This window comes from Pleurodeles waltl, chromosome 12 (genome assembly GCF_031143425.1).
Source record: "Pleurodeles waltl isolate 20211129_DDA chromosome 12, aPleWal1.hap1.20221129, whole genome shotgun sequence".
Classification (NCBI taxonomy): domain Eukaryota; kingdom Metazoa; phylum Chordata; class Amphibia; order Caudata; family Salamandridae; genus Pleurodeles; species Pleurodeles waltl.
Window position 1 is genome coordinate 691,845,205 of NC_090451.1, and position 14,594 is coordinate 691,859,798.

General features: G+C 48.1%; 1 protein-coding gene across 1 annotated transcript in view; it reads right to left on the reverse strand.

Moving 5' to 3' along the window:
* GIGYF1 (GRB10 interacting GYF protein 1) overlaps positions 1-14,594 on the reverse strand; it is a 656,843-nt gene that overhangs the window by 410,617 nt on the left and 231,632 nt on the right. Inside the window, exon 12 of the mRNA XM_069215543.1 lies at positions 10,508-10,640. Within this exon, the coding sequence (XP_069071644.1) occupies positions 10,508-10,640 (133 nt within the window). The remainder of the gene's footprint in view (positions 1-10,507; positions 10,641-14,594) is intronic.

Here is a 14,594-nt window from a genome sequence, read left to right on the forward strand (position 1 = left end):
GGCTACTACTGCTAGGCATTTGGTAAATACTCTTGGTGCGGTTGTTATACCGAACGGTAAGACTTTGAATTGATAAGTGTATTCCCTTGAATACAAACCCTAGGTATTTCCTGTGCGAAGGATGTATCGGTATGTGGAAATACGCGTCTTTGAGATCTAAGGTTGTCATGTAATCTTGTTGCTTTAGCAGTGGTAACACCTCCTGTAGCGTGACCATGTGAAAGTGGTCTGATTTGATGTAGGTGTTTAGTATTCTGAGATCTAAGATTGGCCTCAGTGTTTTGTCCTTTTTGGGTATTAGGAAGTACAGTGAATAGACTCCTGTGTTTATTTCTGTACTTGGTACCAGTTCTATTGCTTCTTTTTGCAGTAGTGCTTGAACTTCTATTTCTAGGAGGTCTAAATGCTGTTTTGACATTTTTTGTGTTTTTGGTGGGATATTTGGAGGGATCTGTAGAAATTCTATGCAATAACCATGTTGGATAATTGCTAAGACCCAAGTCTCTGTTGTTATATCCACCCACGATTGATAAAACTGACTTAGTCTTCCCCCCACTGGTGTTATGTGGAGGGGTTGAGTGACTTGTAAGTCACTGTTTGGTTGTTGGGGTTTTGGGGCTTTGAAATTTCCCCCGGTTTCTCGGGAATTGTCCCCCTCTGTACTGGCCCCGAAAACCTCCCCTTTGGTACTGTCCCTGGTAGGTAGACGGTGTTGATTGTGAGGTGCTGGCTTGTGTGGCCTGACCCCGAAACCCCCCTCTGAAGGTTGTTTTACGGAAGGTGCCGAAAGTGCCTCTGCTCTGCGGGGAGTAGAGCACGCCCATGGCCTTGGCTGTGTCAGTGTCCTTTTTCAGCTTAATCGCCGTGTCAACCTCTGGTTCGAACAATTGTTGTTCGTTGAACGGCATATTGAGTACTGCTTGCTGTATTTCTGGTTTAAAGCCAGATGTGCGTAACCATGCGTGCCTTCTGATGGTTATTGCAGTGTTTATTGTTCTTGCAGCTGTGTCCGCTGCATCCATGGAGGAGCGTATTTGGTTATTGGAGATGTTTTGTCCCTCCTCAACCACTTGTTTTGCCCGCTTTTGAAATTCTTTGGGTAGATGCTCGATGAGATGCTGCATCTCGTCCCAATGGGCTCTGTCATAACGCGCTAGGAGCGCCTGAGAGTTTGCGATGCGCCACTGGCTTGCAGCTTGTACAGCGACTCTTTTCCCAGCTGCCTCGAATTTTCGGCTTTCATTATCCGGGGGTGGTGCATCGCCCGATGTGTGTGAATTGGCTCTTTTGCGAGCTGCTCCTACCACGACTGAGTCTGGTGGCAGTTGAGAGGTGATAAAAGCAGGGTCTGTGGGAGGTGCTTTATATTTTTTCTCTACCCTTGGAGTGATCGCTCTACTCTTGAGAGGGTCTTTGAAGATTTGCTTCGCGTGCCTTAGCATTCCTGGAAGCATAGGCAGGCTTTGGTAGCTGCTATGGGTGGAGGAGAGGGTGTTAAAAAGGAAGTCATCCTCAACAGGTTCTGTGTGTAACGACACGTTGTGGAATTCTGCTGCCCTAGCTACCACCTGCGCATACGCTGTGCGGTCCTCGGGTGGTGAGGGCTTGGTAGGGTATGACTCTGGGCTATTGTCTGACACTGGGGCGTTGTAGAAGTCCCAAGCATCTTGGTCATCTTGGCTCATGGTGGTGTGAGCCGATGAATGTGACGGAGTTTGTGCCGGTGATATCTGAGTTACAGGTGGAGGAGAGGGTGGCGGAGTTGCTTTCTTTGCCACCTTTGCTTGTGGTGTCAGTTGTTCAGTTTGAAACTCTAGTCTCCTTTTTCTCTTGATTGGTGGGAGAGTGCTAATCTCCCCTGTTCCACTCTGGATGAAGATCCTCTTTTGTGTATGGTCTACATCAGTAGTCTGTAACTCCTCTTCAAACCTGTGTTTACGCATTTGAGAGGACAATGATTGTTCCTCTGAATATGAGCCGGTAGTGGGTTCGGTTACTGGTTGTTTTGGCACCGAAACTGTGTCTTTTTTTGTTTTCGGCTCCAAGGCGAATCTCTTCTTTTTCGGAGTCGAGCCTTCTCGGCGTCGATCATCCTCGGTGCCGCTGTCTCTGCGTCGAGCAGCGTCGGCTCCGCTTTCTCGGCGTCGATCTTTTTCGGCAACACTTTCTTGGTCCCGAGAATGTTGCGTGCCTGTGTCTCGACCCGAGTCGGACGATCTGGGCACCAGTTCGGCCTTTTTCGGTGCCGATGGACGGTCACCTTTATGGGTTGAGCCATGGCCAGTTGGCACTGGCGTCCACTGGGCCTTGTCTGTTTTCTTGTGCTGTGTGCTTTTCGACGTCTTACTCACATTTTCCTCGACGTCGAATTCATCCGAGTCCGATTCATGGATGGAGAAGGCTTCCTCTTCTTCTCCTTGTTCCTCAAACTCTCTGTGTTCTGTTGGCGTGGACGCCATCTGTAGTCTTCTGGCTCGACGGTCACGGAGCGTTTTTCGGGACCGGAACGCACGACAGTCCTCACAAGTTTCTTTTGTGCTCGGGTGACAGGCACAAGTTACAGACCAAATGTTGGTCCGTATATGGATATTTGTGGCATTTAGGACAGAATCGGAACGGGGTCCGTTCCATCGGTGTCAATGTTACACGCGGTAGGGTCAATCAGGCCCCGACGGGGGATCGAAATTACCCCGAAGGGCTACCGGAGCTCTTCACGATTCGGTGTCGATTCTAACTATCCCGAGCGAAACAATACTGACGTAATTTTTCGAAGTATTGACTATCTTTCCGTCCCGAAACCCGGAGCGAAAAGGAACACGTCCGAACCCGAGGGCGGAAAAAAAACAATCTAAGATGGAGCCGACGCCCATGCGCAATGGAAGCAAAGAGGAGGAGTCCCTCGGTCTCGTGACTCGAAAGACTTCTTCGAAGAAAAACAACTTGTAACACTCCGACCCAACACCAGATGGCGGACTGTGCACAACATGTGTATCTGCAGCAACAGATGCCATCGAACAAATCTGTTTAGCGTGCCTTAGCATTCCTGGGAGCATAGGAAGGCTTTGATAATGGCTATGGGTGGAAGACAGGGTGTTAAAGAGGAAGTCATCCTCGATAGGCTCCGAATGTAGCGATACATTATGAAATTCGGCTGCCCTAGCTACCACCTGTGCATATGCTGTACTGTCCTCAGGTGGTGAGGGTTTAGTTGGGTACGACTCTGGGCTATTGTCCGATACCGGAGCTTCATAGAGGTCCCATGCATCCTGATCATCTTGGCTCATGGTGGTATGAGCCGGTGATTGTGGTGGAGTCTGTGCCGGTGATACATGAGTTGACGGTGGTGGAGAGGGTGGTGGATTTACCTTCTTTGCCACCTTTGCTTGTGGTTGCTTGTCTTGTTGCTGGAATGAAAATGTCACTTACCCAGTGTACATCTATTCGTGGCATCAGTCGCAGTAGATTCGCATGTTTTGCAATAGCTCGCCATCTGGTGTTGGGCCGGAGTGTTACAAGTTGTTTTTCTTCGAAGAAGTCTTTCGAGTCACGGGACCGAGTGACTCCTCCTTTTGTCTCCATTGCGCATGGGCGTCGACTCCATCTTCGATTGTTTTTCCCCGCAGAGGGTGAGGTAGGAGTTGAATTGTAGTAATAGTGCCCATGCAATGGAGTGACTAAGTATGCACCTATTTAAGGTTGAGATGATACATATATAAATAATTGAAGGTAACTTCCAAACTGCTACAGGCTCCCGGGGAGGCGGGTGGGCACATGCGAATCTACTGCGACTGATGCCACGAACAGATGTACACTGGGTAAGTGACATTTTCAGTTCGATGGCATCTGTCGCTGTAGATACGCATGTTTTGCATAAACTAGTAAGCAGTTATCTCCCCAAAAGCGGTGGATCAGACTCTAGGAGTGGAAGTAGTGTGAAATAATGTTCTTAATACGGCTTGACCTACTGTGGCTTGTTGTGCGGATAACACGTCTACACAGTAGTGCTTGGTGAATGTGTGAGGCGTAGACCATGTGGCTGCCTTACATATTTCTTGCATTGGGATGTTTCCTAGAAAGGCCATGGTAGCACCTTTCTTTCTGGTTGAGTGTGCCCTTGGTGTAATGGGCAGCTGTCGTTTAGCTTTAAGGTAGCAGATTTGGATGCATTTAACTATCCATCTGGCTATACCTTGTTTTGATATTGGGTTTCCTGCATGAGGTTTTTGAAAGGCAATAAATAGTTGTTTAGTCTTTCTGATGTTTTTTGTTCTGTCAATGTAATACATCAATGCTCTTTTGACATCTAATGTATGTAGTGCCCTTTCAGCTACGGTATCTGGCTGTGGAAAGAACACTGGAAGTTCCACTGTTTGATTTAGATGGAACGGTGAAATAACCTTTGGCAAAAATTTAGGATTGGTCCTTAGGACGACCTTATTCTTGTGTAGTTGTATAAAAGGTTCCTGTATTGTAAACGCCTGAATCTCGCTTACTCTTCTTAGGGAAGTAATGGCGATGAGAAATGCCACCTTCCAGGTTAGGAACTGTATGTCGCAGGAGTGCATGGGTTCAAAAGGTGGACCCATAAGTCTAGTTAGGACAACATTTAGGTTCCATGAAGGAACAGGTGGTGTTCTTGGTGGTATAATTCTCCTAAGGCCCTCCATGAATGCTTTAATGACTGGTATCTTATATAGGGAAGTTGAATAGGTAGTCTGCAGGTATGCAGATATTGCTGCAAGGTGTATTTTAATGGAAGAGAAAGCCAGGTTAGATTTTTGTAAGTGAAGCAAGTAACCCACTACATGTTCTGGAGTGGTGTGTAATGGTTGTATTTGATTAATATGGCAGTAGCAAACAAACCTTTTCCATTTACTTGCATAGCAGTGCCTGATGGATGGCCTTCTGGCTTGTTTTATGACTTCCATACATTCTTGGGTAAGTTGTAAGTGCCCGAATTCTAGGATTTCAGGAGCCAGATTGCTAGATTCAGCGATGCTGGATCTGGGTGTCTGATCTTTTGGTTGTGCTGTGTCAACAGATCTGGCCTGTTGGGCAATTTGATGCAGGGTACTACTGATAGGTCTAGCAGCGTTGTGTACCAGGGTTGCCTTGCCCAAGTTGGTGCTATCAATATGAGTTTGATTTTGTTTTGACTGAGTTTGTTTACCAGGTATGGAAGGAGAGGGAGAGGAGGAAAAGCGTAAGCAAATATCCCTGACCAGTTCATCCATAGGGCATTGCCTTGGGACTGTTTGTGTGGGTATCTGGATGCGAAGTTTTGGCATTTTGCGTTCTCCCTTGTCGCAAACAAGTCTATCTGAGGTGTTCCCCAGAGTTTGAAATAAGTGTTCAGAATTTGGGGGTGAATTTCCCATTCGTGGACCTGTTGGTGATCTCGAGAGAGATTGTCTGCGAGTTGATTTTGGATCCCTGGTATAAATTGTGCTATTAGGTGAATTTGGTTGTGAATTGCCCAACGCCAAATCTTTTGTGCTAGCAGGCTTAACTGCGTGGAGTGCGTCCCCCCTTGCTTGTTTAGATAATACATTGTTGTCATGTTGTCTGTTTTGACGAGAATGTATTTGTGAACTATTATTGGTTGGAAAGCTTTTAGTGCTTGAAAAACTGCTAGAAGTTCTAGTTGTTATTACGTATTGTGGCACTGGGTCTTGGAAAGGCCGTCCTTTGTTTAAATTTATGTTGTTCCACCACAGAAGCGAGAGGTAAGTTTGGCGGTCTATTAACACCAGATCTAGAAGGTGACCCTGTGCTTGTGACCATTGTGATGCTAGGCACTGTTGTAAGGACCTCATGTGCAGTCTTGCGTTTGGGACAATGGCTATGCATGAAGACATCATGCCTAGGAGTTGTAGTACCATCTTTGCGTGTATCCTTTGTGTTGGATACATGCGTTGTATGATGGTGTTGAAATTTCGAATTCTTTGTGGACTTGGAGTGGCTACTCCTTTTGATGTGTCTATTATGGCTCCCAGGTATTGTTGTACCTTGCGCGGCAGAATTTTGGATTTTGTGAAATTGACGGTGAACCCTAGTTTGAAGAGGGTTTGTATGATATGATTTGTGTGATTTGAGCACTGTATTAACGAATGGGCCTTGATTAGCCAGTCGTCTAGATATGGGAACACATGTATTTGCTGCCTTCTTATGTGTGCAGCGACTACCGCTAGACATTTGGTAAAGACTCTTGGTGCGGTTGTTAATCCGAAAGGCAGTACCTTGAATTGGTAATGTATTCCCTTGAATACAAACCTTAGGTATTTCCTGTGCGATGGGTGTATTGGTATATGGAAATAAGCATCCTTGAGGTCTAAAGTTGCCATGTAGTCGTGTAGTTTTAGCAATGGCAATACTTCTTGTAGTGTGACCATGTGAAAGTGGTCTGATTTGATGAAAGTGTTCACTACTCTGAGGTCTAGGATTGGTCTCAGCGTTTTGTCCTTCTTTGGTATCAGAAAGTACAGTGAGTAAACTCCTGTGTTTATTTGTGTGTTTGGCACTAATTCGATTGCATTCTTTTGCAATAGTGCCTGCACTTCTATCTCCAGGAGATTGGAATGGTGTGTTGTCAAATTTTGTGCTTTTGGTGGTATGTTTGGAGGGAATTGTAGAAATTCTATGCAATAACCATGTTGGATAATTGCTAGAACCCAAGTGTCTGTAGTGATTTCCTCCCATGCTTTGTAATAATGACTTATTCTTCCCCCCACTGGTGTTGTGTGGAGGGGGTGAGTGACATGTGAGTCACTGTTTAGTAGTAGGGGTTTTGGGGCTCTGAAATCTTCCTCTATTTCTAGGGAATTGCCCTCCTCTATATTGTCCCCGAAAACCTCCTCTATACTGTCCCTGGTAACTGGACGGTGTTGCTTGTGAGGTGCTGGCTTGTGTGCTCTGACCCCGAAACCCCCCTCGAAAGGGTGTTTTACGGAATGTGCTGTAATTCCCTCTGCTCTGCGGGGAGTAGAGTGCGCCCATGGCTTTGGCAGTGTCCGTATCTTTTTTGAGTTTCTCAATCGCTGTGTCCACTTCTGGACCGAACAGTTCTTTTTCATTAAAAGGCATATTGAGAACTGCTTGTTGAATCTCTGGTTTAAATCCAGACGTTCGGAGCCATGCATGCCTTCTGATAGTTACAGATGTATTAATTGTCCGTGCAGCTGTATCTGCAGCGTCCATGGAGGAGCGGATCTGGTTGTTGGAAATGGTCTGTCCCTCCTCAACCACTTGTTTTGCCCTATTTTGTAAGTCCTTGGGCAGATGTTCAATGAGATGTTGCATCTCGTCCCAGTGGGCTCTGTCATAGCGCGCAAGTAGTGCCTGGGAGTTCGCGATGCGCCACTGGTTTGCAGCTTGTGCTGCGACTCTTTTACCAGCTGCATCGAACTTGCGGCTTTCTTTATCTGGGGGTGGTGCATCTCCAGATGTGTGAGAGTTGGCCCTTTTCCTAGCTGCTCCTACAACGACAGAGTCTGGTGGCAGCTGTGTAGTGATGAAAACCGGGTCTGTAGGAGGCGCCTTATACTTTTTTTCCACCCTTGGTGTGATTGCCCTACTTTTGACCGGCTCCTTAAAGATTTCTTTCGCGTGCCGGAGCATACCAGGGAGCATAGGCAGGCTTTGGTATGAGCTGTGGGTGGAGGAGAGTGTGTTGAATAAAAAATCATCCTCGACCTGTTCTGAGTGGAGGCTTACGTTGTGAAATTGTGCTGCTCTAGCCACCACTTGAGAATACGCGGTGCTGTCTTCTGGTGGAGATGGCTTCGTAGGGTATGCCTCCGGACTGTTATCTGACACTGGGGCGTCGTATAGGTCCCATGCGTCTTGATCTTGGTCACCCTGACTTATGGTGGTGTGAGCTGGGGAGTGTGATGGAGTTCGTGCTGGTGAGACGTTAATCACGGGCAGAGGAGAGGGTGGTGGGGTAACTCTTTTCACCACTTTTGGTTGTGGTGTCTGTTCAGTTTGGAACTCCAACCTTCTCTTTCTTCTAATGGGGGGAAGGGTGCTTATTTTTCCTGTCCCCTGCTGTATGAAGATACGCTTTTGCGTATGGTCCACATCAGTTCATTGTAGCTCTTCCTCAAACCTATGCTTTTGCATTTGGGAGGTTAGCGAGTGCTCTTCTGTATAAGAGCCTGAAGCTGGGTCGCTTGCAGTTTTTTTCGGCACCGAAACCCTGTCTGCGTGTTTTTTCGGCTCCGAGGTGACTTTTTTCTTTTTCGGGGCCGAAACCTCTCGGCGTCGATCTTCTTCGGTGCCGCTGTCTCGGCGTCGAGCCGTGTCCACACCGGCATCTCGGTGTCGAGGCTTGTCTCCAGCACTTTCTCGGTCCCGAGAAGGCTGCGTGCCGGTGTCTCGACCGGAGTCGGACGATCTCGGCACTGTTTGGGCCTTTTTCGGTGCCGACGGTCGGTCACCGAATTTATGGGTGGAGCCATGGCCTGATGGCAGTGGCGTCCCCTGGGCCTTGTAAATCTTCCTTTGTGTGGTTTTCGACGTCTTACTCACGGTTTGTGTATCGTCGAATCCTTCGGAGTCCGATTCTTGGATCGAGAAGGTACCTTCCTCTTCCTGCTCCTCGAACTCTCGGTGGGCTGTCGGCGCGGACGCCATCTGAAGTCTTCTGGCTCGACGGTCTCGGAGTGTCTTTCGGGACCGGAACGCACAACAGGTCTCACAGGTGTCTTCACTGTGCTCAGGTGACAGGCACAGGTTACAGACCAAGTGTTGGTCTGTATAGGGGTATTTATTGTGGCATTTGGGGCAGAAACGGAACGGGGTCCGTTCCATCGGCGTTCTTCAGCACGCGGTCGGGCCGACCAGGCCCCGACGGGGGATCGAAAAACTACCCCGAAGGGCACCGGAGCTCTTCGATCTTCGATGCGGTGTTGAATCTAAGTACGCCGATCCCGAACGCAACAATACCGACGAAAATCTTCCGAAATTAGCTAATTCTCCGTTCCGAAACTCGGAGCGACAGGAACATGTCCGAACCCGATGGCGGAAAAAAAAACAATCGAAGATGGAGTCGACGCCCATGCGCAATGGAGACAAAAGGAGGAGTCACTCGGTCCCGTGACTCGAAAGACTTCTTCGAAGAAAAACAACTTGTAACACTCCGGCCCAACACCAGATGGCGAGCTATTGCAAAACAGGCGTATCTACAGCGACAGATGCCATCGAACGTCAAGTTTCCTTTTCCTCCTGATTGGGGGAAGAGTGCTGATCTTCCCTGTACCCTCTTGGATAAAGATACGCTTTTGCGTGTGATCTACTTCTGCTGTTTGTAATTCCTCCTCAAATCTGTGTCTTTTTAGTTGGGAGGACAGTGATTGTTTCTCTGAGTAGGAACTGGTTTTCGGTTCGCTTGCCGGGTGTTTTAGCACCGAAACCGTGTCTTTAGTCTTTTTCGGCTCCAACAAGATTTTTCTCTTTTTCGGTGTCGTGCCCTCTCGGTGCCGACCATCTTCGGTGCCGCTGTCTCTGTGCCGAGCAGCTTCGGTGGCGCTGTCTCTGTGCCGAGCAGCTTCGGTGGCGCTGTCTCTGTGCCGAGCCTTTTCTGCACCACTCTCTCGGTCCCGAGATTGCTGAGTGCCTGGGTCTCGACCTGAGTCGGACGACCTCGGCACCGGCTTGCCCTTTTTCTGTGCCGATGGACGGTCACCTACTTTATGGGTTAAGCCATGGCCTGTTGGCAGTGGCGTCCCCTGGGCATTGTCTGACTTTTCGTGTGATCTTTGCTTCGACATCTTACTCACGGTTGGTTGCTCTTCGACGTCGAATTCTTCGGAATCCAACTCGTGGATGGAGAAAGTTTCTTCCTCTTCCTCCTCCTCTTCGAACCTTTGATGTCCTGTTGGCGTGGACGCCATCTGCAACCTCCTGGCTCTTCGGTCTCGGAGTGTTTTTCGCGACCGAAAGGCGCGACAGGCCTCACACGTTTCCTCCTTGTGCTCGGGGTACAGGCACAAGTTACAGACCAAATGTTGGTCCGTATAGGGATATTTATTGTGGCATTTAGGACAGAATCGGAACGGGGTCCGTTCCATCAGTCTCGATGTTGCACGCGGTCGGGCCGACCAGGCCCCGACGGGGGATCGAAAATACCCCTAAGGGCTACCGGAGCTCTTCAAGATTCGGTGTCGATTCTAATCTAACCCGATACCGAACAAAACAATACCGACGTATTTTCCTGAGATTCTGACTAACTTTCCGACCCGAAACACGGAGCGAAAAGGAACACGTCCGAACCCGATGGCGGAAAAAAAACAATCTAAGATGGAGTCGACGCCCATGCGCAATGGAACTAAAGTAGGAGGAGTCCCTCGGTCTCGTGACTCGAAAAAAGACTTCTTCGAAGAAAAACAACTTGTAACACTCCGAGCCCAACACCAGACGGCGGACTATGCACAGCATGTGTATCTGCAGCTACACATGCCACCGAACACATATATACACACACACACATCTCCATGCTAGTACTTACCATTTTCTACTTCTTTAGCATTTCCTTCACTGGTTTCCTCTCCATCTTCCTTTCCATCCAGCCTCTCATCTTCGTCCTCCAATCCTTGGAAGTCCAGCTCCTGCTCCTCTGGTATGGCATCCCTTGGATTCTTCTAGAAAGGAAGAATATTATAACCAGTCATTGCCATGCACGCTTTCTGCAACCACAAACTACATGATCCTTTTAAAATCTGTAGTTAATTGGACTCCAGCCTAAGTTCAACCACCAGGCATAACTCAAAATACTTCCATCACCAACTATTTGAGACAACCCTTCAATCAAGCCAACTAAAGTGTCGATCAGCACCTAAACCACACGGAAAAAAAAAAATTAAACAGTGGTAACTGACTGAGTTCTAATTTAATTCCCACCCATGTCCTGGTACCTGGTGCACTGGCGCATGTCCTTTTGCAAAACAGGCTTATGGATTAGCCAAGGCAATTTATATGCATTTCTGCATAGCGGCAAAGGGAACACTACCCCTTTATGAGCATCCCCACCACCGATGTCCACATAGCACTAACTAGCAACTGTCTCCCAGGAATTGATCTGTTTTTTTATGTTTATACAAAGAGACCATCAATAAGGACATGGGCCCTTCAACAGTAGCTAAGCCCAGGGTGACTTAGTTATTGCTTGAAAGTTTATTTGTTTCTCCTATATTAACTTACTAAGGAGATTCCAACACTTTTCATAAATCTAATTTATTGAATGGCCTATCAAAGGGGGTGGACAGAATACAAAATAACGCTGGAAGTGAGACAATAAGATATACAAACCTCCTCACTCCACAACACAATATAATATAATAGTCAGTAGGAAACAAGCATTACATGATTGCAAGAATGCACAACTTTAAACACAATAACAGAGCCTCCTCCTTTCGTTGAATTCCACAAGAAGCTTAAGATCTGGCTTTTCAATTAACCAATGGACCATTAGCAGGGGTAGGCACACACAACTGTTCAGCACCAGGATACCCTCTCTGGCGACAGTGTGCTTTACAAATGAACACATTAGTTACCTTCAGTAATGCTTTTTCTGGGGGATACAGTATCTACCTGTAGATTCCTCACATTTTAAATATCCCAACATTCTATGGTAACATTTCTTCATAGCAATCCACGTTGACGAGGACGCCATCTGAAATCATCAGAGCCATAAGAAGTCCTCATCAACATGCTGAAGTCAGTTTCCAGCCACTTTTTCTATGCCTTGGAGGCAAACTGGTGAAACCAACATCACAAATCCAATAGTATGCTGCAAATTACATCTATAAACAATTATGTCCATGAACTAGAAAAAACATTTGTAGGAAGTTGGCTCTGTATGTGCTATTTCAAAGTAAGGAATAGCATGCACAGAGTCCAAGGGTTCCCCTAAGAGGTAAAATAGTGGTAAAAAGAGATAATACTAATGCTCTATTTTGTGGTAGTGTGGTCGAGCAGTAGGCTTATCCAAGGAGTAGTGTTAAGCATTTGTTGTACATACACATAGACAATAAATGAGGTACACACACTCAGAGACAAATCCAGCCAATAGGTTTTGTATAGAAAAATATCTTTTCTTAGTTTATTTTAAGAACCACAGGTTCAAATTTAACATGTAATATCTTGTTTGAAAGGTACTGCAGGTAAGTACATTAGGAACTTTGAATCATTTCAATTGCATGTATACTTTTCAAGTTATTCACAAATAGCTATTTTTAAAAGTGGACACAGTGCAATTTTCACAGTTCCTGGGGGAGGTAAGTTTTTGTTAGTTTTACCAGGTAAGTAAGACACTTACAGGGTTCAGTTCTTGGTCCAAGGTAGCCCACCGTTGGGGGTTCAGAGCAACCCCAAAGTTACCACACCAGCAGCTCAGGGCCGGTCAGGTGCAGAGTTCAAAGTGGTGCCCAAAACGCATAGGCTTCAATGGAGAGAAGGGGGTGCCCCAGTTTCAGTCTGCCAGCAGGTAAGTACCCGCGTCTTCGGAGGGCAGACCAGGGGGGTTTTGTAGGGCACCGGGGGGGGACACAAGCCCACACAGAAATTTCACCCTCAGCGGCGCGGGGGCGGCCGGGTGCAGTGTTAGAACAAGCGTCGGGTTCGCAATGGAAGTCAATGGGAGATCAAGGGATCTCTTCAGCGCTGCAGGCAGGCAAGGGGGGGCTTCCTCGGGGAAACCTCCACTTGGGCAAGGGAGAGGGACTCCTGGGGGTCACTTCTGCAGTGAAAGTCCGGTCCTTCAGGTCCTGGGGGCTGCGGGTGCAGGGTCTTTACCAGGCGTCGGGACTTAGGTTTCAGAGAGTCGCGGTCAGGGGAAGCCTCGGGATTCCCTCTGCAGGCGGCGCTGTGGGGGCTCAGGGGGGACAGGTTTTGGTACTCACAGTCGTAAAGTAGTCCGGGGGTCCTCCCTGAGGTGTTGGTTCTCCACCAGCCGAGTCGGGGTCGCCGGGTGCAGTGTTGCAAGTCTCACGCTTCTTGCGGGGAGTTGCAGGGTTCTTTAAAGCTGCTTCTTGAAACAAAGTTGCAGTCTTTTTGGAGCAGGTCCGCTGTCCTCGGGAGTTTCTTGTCGTCGTCGAAGCAGGGCAGTCCTCGGAGGATTCAGAGGTCGCTGGTCCCTTTGGAAGGCGTCGCTGGAGCAGAGTTCTTTGGAAGGCAGGAGACAGGCCGGTGAGTTTCTGGAGCCAAGGCAGTTGTTGTCTTCTGGTCTTCCTCTGCAGGGGTTTTCAGCTGGGCAGTCCTTCTTCTTGTTGTTGCAGGAATCTGATTTTCTAGGGTTCAGGGTAGCCCTTAAATACTAAATTTAAGGGCGTGTTTAGGTCTGGGGGGTTAGTAGCCAATGGCTACTAGCCCTGAGGGTGGGTACACCCTCTTTGTGCCTCCTCCCAAGGGGAGGGGGTCACAATCCTAACCCTATTGGGGAATCCTCCATCTGCAAGATGGAGGATTTCTAAAAGTTAGAGTCACCTCAGCTCAGGACACCTTAGGGGCTGTCCTGACTGGCCAGTGACTCCTCCTTGTTGCTTTCTTTGTTCCCTCCAGCCTTGCCGCCAAAAGTGGGGGCCGTGGCCGGAGGCGGGGGGCAACTCCACTAAGCTGGAGTGCCCTGCTGGGCTGTGACAAAGGGGTGAGCCTTTGAGGCTCACCGCCAGGTGTCACAGCTCCTGCCTGGGGGAGGTGTTAGCATCTCCACCCAGTGCAGGCTTTGTTACTGGCCTCAGAGTGACAAAGGCACTCTCCCCATGGGGCCAGCAACATGTCTCTAGTGTGGCAGGCTGCTGGAACTAGTCAGCCTACACAGACAGTCGGTTAAGTTTCAGGGGGCACCTCTAAGGTGCCCTCTGGGGTGTATTTTGCAATAAAATGTACACTGGCATCAGAGTGCATTTATTGTGCTGAGAAGTTTGATACCAAACTTCCCAGTTTTCAGTGTAGCCATTATGGTGCTGTGGAGTTCGTGTTTGACAAACTCCCAGACCATATACTCTTATGGCTACCCTGCACTTACAATGTCTAAGGTTTTGTTTAGACACTGTAGGGGTACCATGCTCATGCACTGGTACCCTCACCTATGGTATAGTGCACCCTGCCTTAGGGCTGTAAGGCCTGCTAGAGGGGTGACTGACCTATACTTGCATAGGCAGTGAGAGGCTGGCAGGGCACCCTGAGGGGAGTGCCATGTCGACTTACTCGTTTTGTTCTCACTAGCACACACAAGCTGGAAAGCAGTGTGTCTGTGCTGAGTGAGAGGTCTCCAGGGTGGCATAAGACCTGCTGCAGCCCTTAGAGACCTTCCTTGGCATCAGGGCCCTTGGTACTAGAAGTACCAGTTACAAGGGACTTATCTGGATGCCAGGGTCTGCCAATTGTGGATACAAAAGTACAGGTTAGGGAAAGAACACTGGTGCTGGGGCCTGGTTAGCAGGCCTCAGCACACTTTCAATTGTAAACATAGCATCAGCAAAGGCAAAAAGTCAGGGGGCAACCATGCCAAGGAGGCATTTCCTTACAACATTCAACATAAATTTTTTTGTTTTTGCACACGTAGACAAGCAACGGGGAAGTGGTGCATCAGTGAG